Source organism: Lethenteron reissneri, chromosome 21 (assembly GCF_015708825.2).
Source record: "Lethenteron reissneri isolate LAM-NWPU_2019-01 chromosome 21, ASM1570882v1, whole genome shotgun sequence".
NCBI classification, from domain to species: Eukaryota; Metazoa; Chordata; class Hyperoartia; order Petromyzontiformes; family Petromyzontidae; genus Lethenteron; species Lethenteron reissneri.
This window is the reverse complement of record NC_083799.1, coordinates 15,260,043-15,277,606: the sequence shown is the minus strand read 5'-3', so window position 1 is coordinate 15,277,606 and position 17,564 is coordinate 15,260,043. Positions and strand designations below refer to the sequence as shown.

The 17,564-nt window shown below is 51.2% G+C and overlaps 1 protein-coding gene across 1 annotated transcript in view; it reads left to right on the top strand.

Annotated features, from left to right (window-relative positions):
- Positions 1-8,386: 8,386 nt before the first annotated feature.
- LOC133344944 (von Willebrand factor D and EGF domain-containing protein-like) overlaps positions 8,387-17,564 on the top strand; it is a 39,107-nt gene continuing 29,929 nt past the window's right edge. Inside the window, 3 exon segments of the mRNA XM_061555274.1 lie at positions 8,387-8,537; positions 13,875-14,059; positions 16,991-17,222. Of these exon segments, the coding sequence (XP_061411258.1) occupies positions 8,465-8,537; positions 13,875-14,059; positions 16,991-17,222 (490 nt within the window). The 5' untranslated portion in view covers positions 8,387-8,464.

Here is a 17,564-nt window from a genome sequence, read left to right as displayed (position 1 = left end):
TATATAAGGTGGGCTGACGTATAGCGGCTACTTTTCACGGTCCGCAGACAACAGCAGCAGCAGGGAGGAGGAGGAGGGGGGGGCGTTAGCGTCGATAGGAGCTGGGCTTGGGTAGGGGGGGCACAGCCCGCTCCCATTGTTTGTCGGCTCCCATTGTTTGTTCGCTCCCATTGTTTGTTGGCTCCCATTGTTTGTTGGCTCCCATTGTTCGTCCGCTCCCATTGTTTGTCGGCTCCCACTGTTTGTTGCCTCCTATTGTTCGTCGGCTCCCATTATTTGTGCGCTCCCATTGTTTGCCCCCTCCCATTGTTAGTCGGCTCCCATTGTTTGTGCTCTCCGATCAGGCGTGAACCGTTTCCTTCGCCACGATGTTGCGGAGCGGTCTCACGATGAGAGAGGACTGGTTTTGTATTTTTTTGGTAACACACAAATTTCAATGCGTCGCCTATTTCGGATTCAAACCTCAGTTACGTGGATCCGTGAAAAGCTGCGTTGTTGCACGGTTCAGCCTTCGCCGTGAGAGAATGACAATGCGCATTGCATTCCTCTCCTGGATTTGACTGCGGTCGGGCAAGTTCTGTGTCTCCCCTCCCATGTAACAGCGTCAATTTACACGATGCCTGTCATTAGCGCATCCCAGGTAGTGTTCAGGACTTAGATGAAAGTGTTCTAGCCAATGCCATCATGTAAGACTGCCACTTTTGCTCAGCGAGTACCATTACCTGTGCAGCACAGACGTGTGAGGTTGTAAATTGTGATCAGCAACCAGTGGCCACCGACCTCAGCTTACTGACTTCAGTCTCACGATGAAGCACGCGCCGTTTTTATTTCATGTTCAGAATTCTCCAGCTCTTCAAAACAACAATTTTGTTCAGCTACCCGGCCAGGTGGCTGAGAGGTAGAGTGGCCAGTGTTCGGGAAGACGTGAGTTCAAATCCTGATTGTGGTGGTTGACTCAGCTCATCATCTATCCGGGGGTCTATACAATGATTCAACATTTGTGGGGAAGTCAATAGTGGTGGTTGATCAATGGAGACGCTCGCTCCCCGCCCCTACCCCTGCCATAGGAACGAGGAGTGTCCACTACGGGCTCAGGCGTGTCAGCAGGAGATGATCAACAAGCTGCCTCAATGCTCGATTGAGCAGCAAACCCCTTTGACTCTCTTGCCTGGCGAAATGTTTCTTACGGCGAAAAAATGACTTTGGGTGTTTAAGCTGCGACTCTCTCCCTGTTGTTGATTCTCACGTGCCGATTCGTCTCTGCGGGAATTTTGTACAAGGAGCTGTCCGGCCTCACACAACGAGCGAGGGTCCTTACCCTCGTGGTCATCTCGAGATCAGGACGGCGGATTGTCGGTGGGTTAATTTTCTGGAAGATGGTTGAGGCCACCACGGCTTGCGGAGGAGTCGGGCTCGGGGCCAATAAACGATCTAATTTGAACCAGAGCGATGTGTCTGGAAATTGTAGAGAAACGAGTTCAAAGACGAGAGCAATTACCTGTAAATCTAATACAACACTTCCTGTGACATCATGTTTGATGGATACCCTTTTGAGGTGGGTGTATGAAGAAGAAGAGTGGCGTATGTAAATATAAAATAAAATAGCCCCGTTGTGCCAGGGTCACGGATTTATTTATTTGTAGAGGAGATTAGTGACTCCACGGGACCCAGGGTGACCCAATGGGGGGGAGGGGGGAGAGAAAGAGAGAGAGAGTTGGGATACGGCCTGCCGGGTTTTCCATGAAACCCACTCTTGTCATAGAGGGTCATCTGTGTCTTTATTCAGAGTTGAACACGCTGCCTTGAGAAGTTTCCTAATGGGGCTTGACACGAGTGAAAGGGAGATCCTTGTAAGGGCCACATAGCCCATCGCCTGTTAATATGATACGTCAGAAACGTCGCCCTAAGTGCCTTCATTCACGTCGGGATTATGTCCTGCGAGCGTGGTCTCTGTTGTAAAGGAAAACAACTCGCGGACGACTTTAACAGATGTCCCTCCGTTGTTTAGGCATCGGATGAACAAGGTAAACACGTAAATCCGGACACGGAAGGCATCCGAAGGCTTTATTGCCACTATCCACGAGCCAGAATTGACCGTGTGCATCAGTCCACGCATGCGTCGGACGAGCAGCAGGTCGGGATGACTATGGCACCGTGTGCTCTGCTGACCTTCATAGATTTTTTTAAGGAAGTCTTCCTGAGCTCACACTCAATACCTTTCACAGTGTCCTTCCGTGAAATTTTCCTGGCAAGACTCTTTGGAAACACAATACAACTTAGGCGATTTAAGCAGTAGTGTCTAAAGGGCCAGATGACAATTGTGTTATGACACCAACGCTGATAAAAGTACCGCATGTGGAAACCACGCAATATCAACTGAACACAACACGAGTCTTGCCATGTTACAACTCGTGCAGTTCTGTAAAAAAAAAAAAACGACCCTCAATTTTTTTAAGTTAAAAATCACTTCCGAACAGGCAGATGTTTTCCTTACTTCCCTGCGATCTGTTCCTGCCCAAGGGCAGACGAGGTAAGCAGATGGCCTCACTTAAGGCACTCGCCGAGGAAACGGGCATTAAGGGTACCCATCGCCTGCGCCCCGTTGCATTAGCACCAATTGCAGCCGTGCCCGGGACACGCGTCCCCGCTTTTACCAGCCAAGAGGCGAAACCCCCCCCCCTCCCCCCACTCCTCCCCCCCAACAGACCGCGGTGACAAGCTGGACAAATCGATCATTGATGGTATGGTCTTTGACACCGAGCCCTATTAGCCCTTAATAATGGAAAGAGATGACCAGTACAACGCGAATGTTCTAACTCTGTACGAATAAGGCGACGTAGCTGATTGGTTGATCGTGATGTCGTGCAGTTGTTTTTCCAGTGATGACTGGTTAGTGCACAGAACGATGAACCTGGCTAACCTTAGCATGAATCTCGGCCACGACTAGCATTACCATCGAGTGATATCGGATCTGGTCTTGGGTGCCCCCTTCACCAACCTGCACTGACCAGCGTGGTGAAGTATGGTCAAATAACCCCAGGACTGAAACGTCATGGGGAGACCTCCCTCCGGCGGTAGTGGACTGACAACAAACTGAAAAAAAACCTAACATGTTTTTTTAAGACATACACGTTACTATTCTTGGGTTTTTTCGGTAAAGTCACGTAGGTAAAAAAAGTAACATAAAAATAACATAAAAATCACGACGTTTCGGAGGCAACACAAGCCTCCGTCTTCAGGTGGAACTGTCACAGCCCGATAGCTGTATCATTTACTCATTTACTTGATACAGCGAGCGGGCTGTGACGCTTCCACCTGAAGACGGAGGCTTGTGTTGCCTCCGAAACGTCGTGATTTTTATTTTATTTTACTTTTATTAATTTAAATTTACATTTTTTACCTACGTGACTTTACCGAAAAAACCCAAGAATATGAATCATTGCAGTCACGAAAGCTTCAAATCTACAATACACGTTACTTCTCTACAGCTCCGCGAGCGTTTTTATTATCATTATTATTATTTTGTGAATTACAAGTTGCTGGGCGCAGTGCCCAAACGCCAAAACGGCCGGCAACAAGCAGCACCATTGAGGGTCTAAGAGATGAGAGTGACCAGGTTTCTTGAATCGAGTGAGGTTCGAAGGACGGGGGGACACGAAACGATGGGAGGGAATTACAAAGTGGAGCAGTGCGCGTGAAGAATCGTCAAGGGAAGTGTCTGTATGTAAGCACGTGCGTTGAACTTCTATCGCGCCGTACTTAGCCAACCGTGCTGACGGAGGGTGCGGGCCTGCAGTGTTGGTGGTGGTATTGTGAGCAAGGTGGAAAACAGCGGAAGCCTCCTGGTGCATGGCCTGACTGTCCGTGCTTGGACCTTTGACTCGTTACGTGACCACACGCTATCATCACAGCTGGGAGTACGGCTGCCCGAAAGCTTCTGGGCGTCACCCCCCGCGGAGCCAGCTCTCGTTCTCGACACAATCACTTGGCGGCGATGCTGCATTGACATTGGTGCACAGGCACGGTGAACAAAGTGACTTTAACACATCCGTCAATAACACCGTGGTCTCAAAGGGGAATACTGTGTGTATATAATAGGCGACGTCTTAGTTAATGGCCCTTCTTCAGTACGTATAATTATGAATGGATGTATGTGCTGTGATGAAGTGCCATTGCTCGTAACGTCACCTTATATATTTATATATTTATTTGCTTTTAGAGCCACACAGTGCTGTTGACGAATGTGTTGAGTCTTGTGTTTTGTGGTTGGGAGCGAAACATGAATGTAGATATTTTAAGATTGGCCTTTGAATATTAAAACGAGTTTATTTACCGAATAACATTTTATTGACTCGATACTGCACGAGCAAAACCGCACCTTTCGTGTTTCTATTGTTTGATCAATTAACGTAAAGCCCTGCCAACTTGAAAAGGCAAATAACCCAGGAAAAAAATATTATTTGAATGTATGTGGAACTTATTTTGCACCGTCCGTCGCCGACTGTGCTAATAGGTGCCGGAGGAAGAAGAACAAGAAACTAAACACAAAAAGCAGTTCTAAAGAAATGCGATTTCAATCTAGACGATTTCAACGTGCGTAGCTCCAGTGGCTTCCGAATATCGGAAGGAAGAGCGTTCCAGACGGCCGCAGAAGCACGACGCGTTTGGGAACACACGAGCCGAGCCTCTGAGCATTGCGATGGGCGCAACACCCCCCGCGAATTTTAAAATCCAATTGCGGCGTTGCGAACGGAGCTCCATTAAGCAATCACACGGCCCCATCCTTTCAGGTACAACTTGGCCAGGCAGCAGCTGTCCAAATACAGCCAATGAAGTAACTGTGTGTGCCACGAGGCGTCGGTGCGGCACCATTGCCACATGGTTACATCTAATGTTGTCCGCGCCCCCCGGGAGACAAGGGAGATGGCTCTAAGTGATAGATCACTGCTGTTAAAAGTCAGCTCGGGGAACCGGGGGGGGGGGGGTGCGTAACAAGATCAGTCTGCATCTCGCCCCCCCCCCGCAAAAGAAAATAGCGGACTGCAACGCACATCACCGCACGTCGCAACACGTCTCATTGCGTTGAAAGCCCCGTACGCCGAATCACCCAGAATGCACTCGATTTCGTCAGAGCTCGGAAGCTAAGCAAGGGTTGAGACTGGATCGTGCTTGGATGTGGGATAATCACCGTGCGTGGAACTGGCGTTGTTAGGCTGCTCCTGCCGCGGGATACATCGTTGTTGTACTCTACTCTGCTCCCAACATCTATGCACCCCCCCCCCCATCAGCACGCCCCCCCACCCTCCCATGACCCGCACACCGTGGGAAGAAAATTCAGCAGCGCGGTGAATATCGGACACGACGAGCAGAGGCATTATCGTGTAAAGACAACTCGGGCAGCACATCCATGATTGGCAGTAAGCACTCGAAGAGGGGGGGGGGGCAGCAGATTATAATCAGGGGCGGTCGGTGAAGCATTTCTACGTCTGTACCGTTTCGACAATGCGGGATTAGATAAACACAATTTGCGGCTTAACTGTGGCCGACAGGGTCGCCATCTGTGTACGCACGCACTGCATTTTTACATGATCCCTTCCATAACTCAGTCGTTTAAAATAACAGTTTTGTCAATGCATTTTGTATCGTGTTTTACCAGGACAAACAACTACGATGCAGAATGAAGGTCAAATGATACCCAACTTATCTTTTCAGCAATTGCCCTAAGGTATACATTGTGCCGTTTAAGGCTGCGTTCTCCCCGTCAGATTATTTTGATTGTTGAGCGAACTTACAATTCTGTTATTCTCATTCATTGTATGTATGTTGAACTTCTGTCATACCGTACTCAGGCAACCGTGCGAATCGGAGATGCGTTCTTTAATAATTTCTTAAAACGCATTTCCATTGGTTGTTATTACGATCTACTAAGTCTGTGTTATTACACAGAGTGCTTCAAAAAATATGAACACCGATATGGAACTATCGTTTTTAATGGAAAAAGATCGGATAATACACTGTAACATGATAACGAATGTAATGTTAATAACTTCAAAAAGACAGAGACTCCACTTATTCGCCATCATTGTCAACACGTTGCCTGGAATCTTCTCAAGGTGGTCTCCAGATCGCCAGAGGTGGCACATTTCTCGTGACTTTATTACAACTTCTCAGAAGTGTTAACAATTATTTGAAGCACCCTGTACTATCTGTACGTTTCCATTCAATTGGTTACCAGCACCAAGTATTGCACACGCAAACCGTCTTCCTTTATATATTGTTTGCCTCTGCAAAATTCCACAAGTGCTCCCTGGATTAACCGATCTCTGCGCAGGGAAATGATTAAGCCCACACAGGAGTGGCGGATTACTCCGTGGCACGGTGATGGAGAGTCGCAAGATGTTGTACCCTGCACGCCACCCGCCCTTTGTGGATTCACCGCTGAAAGTCACAATTGGCCACTTATATGACAACGCACACCTGTCCCTGTCAATGTGCGCAGAAGTGTTCCATTGACCCCGCTGGGTCAACGCTGCAGTTAAACATTAGCGCATTCACTGCCACCACGCAATTGTGTTCATAATGCGACGACATGAACAGAATCTGCAGTTATTTCATTTGCTTTTTTTGCCATATGTTTGCTAAAACAAAAACAGAAACATTAACAGGTGATGTCAATTAGATATGATTTGGGGGTATCGAGTGGCACTTCACCGGGCTCTTGAACAATTTAAGTTCATTTGAAGCCAAAGAAAATATTGAGTTTCGTTACCAAAACTATTCATGGCTTCTGGGTCCCGTGTTTAATTGGCTGTTTAACTGCAATGAGCACGAACAATTGCTGTGTTCCGACTGGCGTGCGCTAAATGCAGTCGTTGTTTAAAATAGCAAATGTTCTCCCTGGGCCTCGCAAGCGATCACCTTCAAACCGAGGTCACCACCACCATCACCACCACCGCCATCACCACCACCACCACCACCACCGCCGTGCCATGTGTCTGGCCCAGTGTACGAGGGGGACACCGCCTCACTGTCGGACAAACACGGCCTCCCCTGCTGGGGACGGTGTGAGGGCAGGCGTGAAAGTGTGAACGCCGATCCGACAATCTCCACTCTCTAGCGAGGGCAGCATGGGTTTGGTAGCGGCCAGGAGAGAAGGTGGGGCAGTTGGCCAATGCCAGCTGTGCCCTATGGATGAGTGGACGTCTGTAAAAAAGAGCTTTATAGCTCATCTGATTTCTCCAGTCTAATATGTTTTCTGATTCTGAGTGAGGGCAGCATCAGGAGTTGGGGCAATATCTTTGCGCGTTCATCACCTCCACCACGCTGACCACACGTGCAAGCTGCGCTACCCTTACTCACCACCCTACCTCACCATCACCCCCCCCCCCTCACCAACCACGTCAACTTTTAAACCTCATCACCATCTAGTGCCACTTTCACCAAACGCACTGCCCTCACCACCCTGCTCCACAAACACACTTCACCAAACCTCACCATCGTCAGCGACCTCACGGCTCTCCACAACCACACTCACTCGCCTCACCACTCCGCTCATTCTCACCACCATCGTCGTCATCCACAGCTCTCCGCATCCTCACCATCCACACCACCCTCACCATCCTCACCAACGTCACAGTCTTCACTATCCTCACCACCCTCACCATCCTCACCATCCTTACCATCCTCACAGTCCTCACCAACGTCACAGTCCTCACCGCCCTCACCATCCTCACCGCCCTCACCATCCTCACCACCATCACCACCTTCACCATCCTCACCATCCTCACCGCCATCACTACCCTCACCATCCTCACCATCCTCACCACCCTCACCATCCTCACCGCCCTCACTATCCTCACCACCCTCACCATCCTCACTACCATCACCACCCTCACCATCCTCACCATCCTCACCACCATCACCACCCTCACCATCCTCACCGCCCTCACCATCCTCACCACCCTCACCATCCTCACCATCCTCACCATCCTCACCGCCATCACTACCCTCACCATCCTCACCATCCTCACCATCCTCACTATCCTCACCACCATCACCACCCTCACCAACCTCCGGCGACAACCCTGAACAGCACCACCACCACCCACCACCACCATCCTCACCACCCCCCACCACCACCCTCACCACCCCTCACCACCCCCCACCACCACCCTCACCCTCACCACCCCCACCATCATCGACCACCTTTGCCTGCCCCCCATCTCCACCTTCCATCCCCCCCACTCGCTGCCCTCCCACCCCCCTCCCACCCCCCTCCCACCCGCACTGCTCGGCCGATCTCCACGCTCGTCAGCTCGGGCCGTGGAAGCACTTTGATCGGCCTGGCCGGGAGTAGGAGGAGGAGCGGTAAGAGGAGGAGGAGCGGGAAGAAGGAGGAGGAGGGGGGGGAGTGATGTGCAGAGAGAGAGAGAGAGGCGGCCTGCCGAGAGAGAGAGAGAGAAGCATGGCCCCTGGACCCCGCCAGCTCGCCTGGCTGTGTTGGCTCTGCTGCTGGAGGGCGAGCATCGCCCGAGCAGGTATGGCCGTGCTCCCTCCACCGCACCTCGTCGACCTCCACGCCTCGTCAGAATGCACACCTCGCCATTCACCCCCTGCCCCCCCCCACCCCCCCTCCACAGGTCGTACACTCAGCACGTGGACGATTCAGACTCCACGCGTCACTGTCCATATTGCACTTCGTCACCAGATCGTCCTCTTCGTGGGATCGCCTTCCGCACCCCATCACCGTGCACCCACCTCGCCATGCACCGGCTACACCTCGTCATGCACCTCCTACACCCCGTCATTCACCCCCTACACCCCGTCATTCACCCCCTACACCTCGCCATTCACCCCCTACACCTCGTCATTCACCCCCTACACTTCATCATTCACCGCCTACACCTCGTTATGCACATCCTACACATCGTCATGAACCTCCTACACTTCATCATTTACCCCTACACTTCATCATTCACCCCCTACACTTCATCATTCACCACTACACCTCATCATTCACCCCTTACACCTCATCATTCATCCGACACAACTAATCAGCACTCTATACCCAGCGCGTCAATGTATTCCACGCGTCACTATCCCTCTGCATGTCATGACCGTATCGCTAGATCGCTGCACGCCGTTATCATTTCGCATGCACATTGCACACACACACACACACTCTGAACGTCGTCTACGCCTCGTCTCTCTGTCAACCACCACCATCACCCCTCCACGCCACCGTGACTCTTCACACCTCGCACTCAACTTTCACCATCCTCGAGCAATCCATCATCCATCGCCCCCGATAAATATTCCTCCCGTCGAAATCACGAAATCACGAGCTCCCTCTTCCTCCTCCGTTACAATTCTCATCATTTCACCACGTTCCTCTTCGAGAAAATTCTCCCTCTGATCATCGCCCTCCTCTTCACGCCGAGATGGGCACCAGCGTGCTTCATGGTGTGTGTGTGGTTTAAAGGTCTCGCGGGGGGGCAGGTGGGGGGGGGGGGCACGGATGGCAAGCACTGTTGTGGCAACACGTGTACTGCCAACACGTGCACTACTGGCACGTGTAACACGTGTACTGTCAACACTTGTACTCTCATACTCTTAGCTTTTTTTGTAAAGTCACGTGTAACACGTGCACTGCGGCACGTGTAACGCGTGTACTGCCAACACGTGCACTACTGGCACGTGTAACACGTGTACTGTCAATACTTGTACTATCATATTCTTAGGTGTTTTCGGTAAAATCACGTGCAACACGTGCACTACTGGCACGTGTAACACGTGCCCTGTCAACACTTGTCCTCTCGGCACGTGCACTGCCGGCACGTGTACTGTCAGCACGTGATCTGTCGGCACGTGGGTCCGACGCGTAGTTGTACGGCACGTGTGTGTACCACGTGCGTGTCTCAAACGCGCCCGCACCATGGACACACGCGTCGTGCCCGCGCGCGGTGTTAACGCGCCCCACCGCCACGTGCTTGGCACCCACGTGCAGTGCCTGCTCGTGTGTACGCACCGCCACGTGCTTGGCACCCACGTGCAGTGCCTGCTCGTGTGTACGCACCGCCACGTGCTTGGCACCCACGTGCAGTGCCTGCTCGTGTGTACGCACCGCCACGTGCGCAGCTGTCGCTCGCGAGCGTGCGGCAATGCCCTGCTGTGCCACCAGCACGCGCGCGCACAGCGCGTGCACACCGCGGAGAGGTGGGTCTCAAGTGCTGTGTGGCTGACGTTAGCGCGACAACAAACCGGGCGTTCTAAACACGTTTGAGGCTAGAATGTGACGCTGAACCGGGGTGAGAACTGGATGAGTCTCATTTGCAAAAGCAAGCGTGACACCCGGGCATTAGTCTGCCGGTAGTGGGCGATGTTTTGCCGTGCATAATAACCGATTGAGTCATTTGCAGGCGTATACATTTTTTTTAAATGTGGATCCTGACGCAGACGCGCAATGACCAGCTCTTGCGAAGAACGTCGGGGGGGGGGAGGGGGGGTCTGTGGCGTGCACTGTGAAGCTAGTGGCGCGTAGCAGTGCTGTGGTTATTGGTTATTACACACCGCAGTGATAACCAGGGCGGCCGTTGGAATTCGAACCGTAAGCAATCTGCAACAAGCCCTGCCACTGCTCTTTAATCGCCGAGCAGTTCACGAGCAACGAATATTTACGGTTTGTAAGAAAGACAGGAAGAAAAAAAAACAAATTTCAGGGCTTGAACGTAGTTTATGTGACAATGCACGCCTTGGTGAATGCCCCGTGTGAGTCGCGGCCAGCTCTGTGTGCGCGTGTGTGGGTGGGGTGCGTCCTCTATTCAAACAGCGCGCAGTTTGTCCAAACAAGCGCATTATGTAGGTTGCCTGCAAGGCCACTCACGCACCCGCGGCCTGGACGTGGTGGAGGCGATTACCAACAGCGCAGTCGGTTGTGTCCCGTAGTTGTCGAGTGGTGGGACTATTGGCAGTCCGTCTAAGGTGGGGGGAGGGGTTGGAGGTAGGTAGAGAGGGGCTCACTCCCTTAAATTGTGACAGTCGTTGAACGTTTGTTTGTGCTCCCCCCCCCGCCCCCTTTAAACATCAGTGCCTTTGGCCATAATGCCACCTTTAGCTGATGTTTGATGTTTTAAGCAAGGTCGTGCTACAAGTGCAGGGCTGCGTGGTCGAGAGGAGGTGTTGCTGATCTGAGCGAGACGAGAGTGGTTGGAGGGCAGCTCACAAGCCCAGACTATTGGCTCGATTAAAGTGTTTGTGGAATGGAAGATTGCCCCGAATGTTTTTACTCTAAGAAAAAAATCAGGATTACGTGTTTTTTGTTGACACTTGAATCACGCCGCAAGACGCCGTAATTTCTTAACTTTTACCAAGCATAAGCGATTTATTTTGTGTTTCGGCAATTAGGTGGTAGTGAAAGTTTACTCTCGTGATAATACCCACGTCTAGGGGCAGTGTTTGCAGGACTGCTTGGGAGGTGGAAGATAGTGGGACAATGAAATTTAACACAAATGTAGGTCAGCAATGTAGAAAACGAAATGATAATCCCTCGCGCAGTACCAATAAAGCACGGAGAAGCTGCATGCGGCATTAACCCCGCCAGGGAAATACAACACGCAGGCCCTGGGACGAACGGTAAAGCTGCCTTGAGCCTGGGATTCTCTACGTGGGAGGCCAAATTGAAAACTCGCACTTGATGGTCGCTGCCTGTTGGCGCGTGCATTAACAGTGCGAGGCATTTCATTCATTCCACGGTACGATTGTATGTGTGTATGTTGAACTTTTGATTTAAAGCTTTCCTGACTGCAGGGATTCATATAATAAAATAAAAAATATATATAAATATTATTATTTTATTTTATTATTTCCCTTCTACGTGACTTTACCGAAAGAACCAAGAATATATATGTTGAACTTCTTTTGCACCGTACGTAGCCAAGCGCGCTTATCGGATAAGCGGGGGAAGGATCGATTGGCTTCAGATGCAGTGTCTGCATTGTCTTGTGTGGGCTGCAGTTGTAGTGTTCACAGCACTGCAAAGTTCTCTGCTCGGCCACACTTTGGCATATTTACCAACCGTACAGATTTAAGAGGAATGCTGTGTATTGTTAAACCGTTTTGTTACATACCGATTTCCAAAGCGAATCACACCACTATTTTGGGAAACTTAGAATGTTTTCTCGAGTATCATTGTGTCAAATAAAGGTTTTCAAATCGGCAGCCTTTGGTTTAATTTGTTTCACGTGAAAGCGATCACCTTAATTAACCAGCAAATCAACAGATGATTGATTAAAAATCAGACAATACCATCAACAAACACCACCCCACCCCCACAGCCCCACTCAACAATTCCACTCCGACTGCTGCAGCATTTTTAGAAATTTGGAAAGAGGAAAAAATAGCCACGTTGGGGAAAATCGTTTCCAATTTGAGACGACGTCTCGTCGGCGTTCAGCGAGCCACGCGTCGTCGTGGTCGTGTCGACGGATCTGCAGCGGCGGTCATGAGCAACGCGAACGTTGCAGGGTTTTTTTTGGCCGCGACAGCTGTGGTCCGTGCCCCCCCCCCCCCCCCACGTGGCCAGGGAGAGGCAATGAGTGAGTTGCCGTCAGCCTGCTCCAACCAGCTCCCGCTTTCTCGCTCGCTCTCGCTCGGAATGTTGAAGTTTGCAGTTTTGATGTCAGCTGGCGTGATAATTAGTGAGCAGCTGAATTAGCTCCGTGTTTTTGTAATGCCCCAAATGCCGCTTTTCAAAATACAGTAACAACAGCTTACGTTTATAATACGGCTCTTAGAAGCATGCAGCTATCTCGTCCAGGAGGTTAAAGGTTAAACTCAAGGCTGTTATATTAATTGACCCACATGTTCACTCAAATGGGGAAAAAAATTGAAAATTCCAGCTTGAGGTTAGTGACATGACCGACCTTCGTGTACCAAAATAGGTTTCTGTAAATCTTCATCCATTCCACGCAACAGCGCAGCAGACACTCTGCCAGAAGCCAGACGATCCCACAAACTGATCCACGCAGCTTTCCAACACCGCCTCCAAGCCAACGTGAAGTGAATACTCGCCCTCCGCCATGTGAAGCACAGCTTCCACCTCGACGTAGCTGGGTGCGTCTGGGCGGGAGGCAAACGTGGAATCCCGAGTTGGATTCCCTTGCCGGGTTCATCCGGGAGTCGGTCCTCGCCCGGGTGTAACTCGGGGCCCGGTTTATGACGCGCCCTGCGGTGAGACTTAATCTAGATTAGAAGTTTTTGTGATTGCAGGGATCCATACTCTTTGTTTCTTGCCGTGTTGTCCCACCTGATGACGGACGCTTGTGTTGCGCCCGAAACGTCGTGATTTCATTTATTTTATTTTATACCTACGTGACTTTACCGAAAGAACCAAAGAGTATGGTGAGCCTTAAGGTTGAATTGTATCACGTGTGGCGTCTTGCGACTTGGGAATTCAATTCTGAAAGACTTCATTTGTAAGGCACAATCACTCGCCCCCCCTCCCCCCCCCCCAAAAAAAACCTAAACGTGTTCCTGTTGTGCATGTTTATAGCTGCCACGTAGATGAGCAAAGGTCTTTGTCAGCTGCTCACCTTGTGGCCACAGGGAGATTCCAACATCGTTGTCCATATTTTCTATAATCGTAACTCTCACATATTAAAATATAAAGTAGAAATTTGCAGCCCATTGTCGGTCGACTGCTGTATTAAGGTATCCTCACGTTTGACCATACTTCACCACGCTTGTCAGCGCACATTGGGGGCAGAGGAGAGGCCCAAGACCCATTCAGAACTCACCACTGGTGTTAGCCAAGGGTGAGAATGAAACTCGCTAAGCACACAACATTTTCTAACAAACAAAACAACCTGTTTCCTTAGCTCCTGAATGCCAGCCCGGAGGGCACGCGGTGCTGGACAGCCCATTCCGCAGCGTGCAGTTCGACTCGACACAACTGCAGCAGTCGGCCATCCAGGACCTCATCTGCGACCACTCCCTCGACGCAGGATGGTACCGCTTCAACGTGTTTGGCAAGCCTGCCCAGATGCCCACGACCTGTGTGGAGGTAGTACCTTCTTCTAGCCCCTCCCGCCCTCCCGCCCTCCCGATATGTTCCATTCATTGGCTACCACATTCTGATAAGCTCCCCCCCCCTCTCCTCCCCCCCCAACTTGTATTTAAGGGCTTGCATCTTGAATCCTTGCCTCACTTGATGCAGCAAATCTGGCTGTGACGGTCCCACCTGATGACGGAGACTTGTGTTGCCTCCGAAACGTCGTGATTTTATTGTTTTATTTTGTTTTATTTTTATTAATTTTAATTTCATTTTTTACCTACGTGACTTTACCGAAATAACTAAGAGTATAGTTCCTGCATGCCCCGTCGCGTGGACACGCAACACAGACAAAGATCCCCCGTATAGCCTTAACAGACTGTGGGGGCAAGTGCCCCAACAGTCTAAAGGCCGGCGCTGTGGCACACGAGGGGGTGGGTGGCCAGCACCACGCCCGGCCGCCTTTCTCCCCCTATTGGCGATGTTAACGCGTACTTATTTGAGTCTGAGTTGACCTAGGGGAGACCCAGAAGCGGTTCAGATAATCGTCACTGGTGTTGGCCGTGAGCGGGAATCGAACTCGGGTGGCCGGCTTCGTAGCGCTAACCTCTCCGTCACCTCTCCCCGCGACGCTCACGCGTCACTCCGTTTAGAATCTCCACCAGAGACCGCTTATGGTTGATTGGTGCCAGACACTGCCTGTTTAGTGGGCCCGTCACTCACTGCGTGACGCCTGTTAGAGTTGGTGCCCGCAAAGTTTGATGAGAAGCAGCTCTGCCGTTGTACGTAACCTGCGATAGGAATGGGACGGGGCGCTTCCAGAGCACGCACGCGCAGCAGCAGCAGCAGCGGCGGCGGCAGCGGCTGTTGCGTTGCACACGTGGTGTGGGGCAATAATTATTATTGGTGGAGTGTTGCGTTTTAAAAATAGAGGTGATTGAGTATTGAATGCCCCCGTCCAGCCGCCCGCTGAGCGTGTTGGCAGTTGTTGCCGCTCTCGTGTTCAGCAGCTGCCGCATTATTGAAGCCAAAACCGATTACGATGCGCGGCGACTTTTTTCGGATTTCCTTTTGCTGAAATTTATTATAGGGGCCCGATTCTAGGGGAGAGAATCACTGAAACATTTTCAATTTATGTCTCCCCGTAGCTTCGCTCAGGTTTTTACAGGATGAGCGCTTTTGACGTTTTTGCCCCGTGTGTACGTATTTGTCTCGGCGCAAACCGCAGGGGCACTTTTACTTTTCACGACGCGGCTTCGATGCTCTCTGGAGCCGGCGAACAGGGCCCGGCCTTATTCGTCCGGTCAAATAAGCATAACCTTTCTGCCCAGCGTGCGGGCGCAACAATATTTTGGCACGGTTGCACGCGGGCATAACCGTGGGTCACAAGCGCGGCGGGCGCGTCGACGCGAGACGTTCGTCAATTCTTTGACTCCGGTGTTCTGCATTGCAAGGCCCCTGGTGGCTTTAGTGCGGCCCCGCGACAACACAAAACACGTGACAACCCCCACCATCATCACCACCGTCATCGTCGTGCTGTGAAACCCCAACGATGGTTTCAAATGTGTGGCGGAACCTCACGCTGATGATGTCTTATCGGCGAAAGTGGCACCCTTCTGAAATGTCGCGAAGAGAGCTGCTTTAATTCTAGATTTGAAGTTTTCGTGACTGCAAGGATTCATACTCTTAGTTTTTTCGGTAAAGTCACGTAGGTAAAAAATAAAATTATTTTATTTTTATTAATTTTAATTTAAATAAAATTATTTTATTTTTATTAATTAAAATTAAAATTTTTTACCTACGTGACTTTACAGAAAAAACTAAGAGTGTAAGAGCTGCTTTAACCGAAGGGTGCAGCTGCTGCACGGTGCTCTGCACATCGCCTTGCAGTTTTTCTTGTCGACAGATTATAAAAATACCTTGAAGGTCTGCTGCGAAAGCCATCGCCGGCACAGAGCGACGTTTTAAGTGTCGTTTAATATAACTTTGTTTTGCTGACCTCACGAGCGCCGAGTAGGCGCGCCTCGTTTGTTGTTTTAGCAGGAAGCCAGGGTCAACTCACTCGGAATATTCACGGAGTGTGTACATTGACAGTACGTGGCGCACGAACGGGAGTGGTGAGATTCCACGTGGCCTTCGTGACACATGGGACGAATTATCCAAACTTGATCATTGAGAGGCACGGGATTGTAATTTACAATAAAAGAGACAGACACAGCTCACAATGGGCAGGGGCAGCACAGCTGGTGATGAACGCGGCCTCGTCACATCCACCCTGTCCTCCACAACCTTCTGACAGTTTTGTTTGATCGACGACCATTGAGAAACAATATTGAACTGGTGTTAGATTTGACTCGGTCCTGCAATCGGTGCATCCCGCTTTGAACCACGCGGACTTGACGATTCCTCGATTGCACCTGACAGCGATCAGCCGCGTGGAATTTCACCGGTCCTGTTCTATCGCCACGTACTGTGAATGTGCACACCTTGGTAGGAATCAGAGCATCACACTCTGGATGTTCCTCGTTAGTCCATCACCTCTTCAGGGTCAATGAGCAGTATTTTTCCTGTGGGGCAAACCAATTCTCCGAGGTCACCAGCGAAGAAGTCGAAGTGACTTTCTGTCCCATCGAGCATTCAGACGGTGCTCATTTCCTGTTTACAGCCTTAAGCCAGTGGTGCAAAATTCCACATTTCTATGGCGGGGGCGGGCAGTATTTCCATGACAACCACGGGTGATTTCCCCACAAAGTGGTACCTATTGTATCGACCCAAGAGCGATTGATGGGCTGCGTCAACCTCGTAACCACCTTTCGATCGCGAGCCGCTCGCCGTACCGCCGAGCTGCACGGCGGATGAAGTCGACGACGATCGCCTCCTCGCGTCTCGCACGGAGCGCGAGCGACGCGGGCGCACTCCAATCGGGCGCGCGTTGTCGTGCAGATGAACCGCTGTGGCACGCAGGCCCCAGTGTGGCTGTCGCTGCACGGCTCCGAGTCGCTGCCGGCGCCGGGTGAGGCGCGCCAGCTCACCGCCTGCGCCACCTGGCAGTTCTTCCCGGGCTCCACCAAGGACTGCTGCCTCTTCCGTATCCCCGTCACCGTGCGCAACTGCGGCGACTTCCACGTGTACCTGCTGCGGCCGACTCAGGGTTGCATGGGCTACTGCGCGCAGGGTGAGCGACGCACGTGGACTCCGGCGCTCAGTCGCGCTCATCGCGTTTGACTTTTGCCGGAAAGGGGAGCCACTCTCTGGCACGTTTGGAGGTCGTCTCGGTAAAACCCGTTTAGGGGCATTCAGCGTTGCTGCCCAGTTGTGTAGGGTGCGTGCCAAGTGTGCCAATGTAGGAACCACCGGGCTTTGCTTTGGCCAGTTGTTGGTGCCTGTTCCGGATGCGTTCCCAGGCGCTCGTTCCGTGGTGCCAAAAAAAAAACCCACTAGCGCGCCTTATAAATGCTGCAGCGTTCTTCATAAGCAGATTGCGCGAATGACGACGCTGTATGAAAACACAGACAAG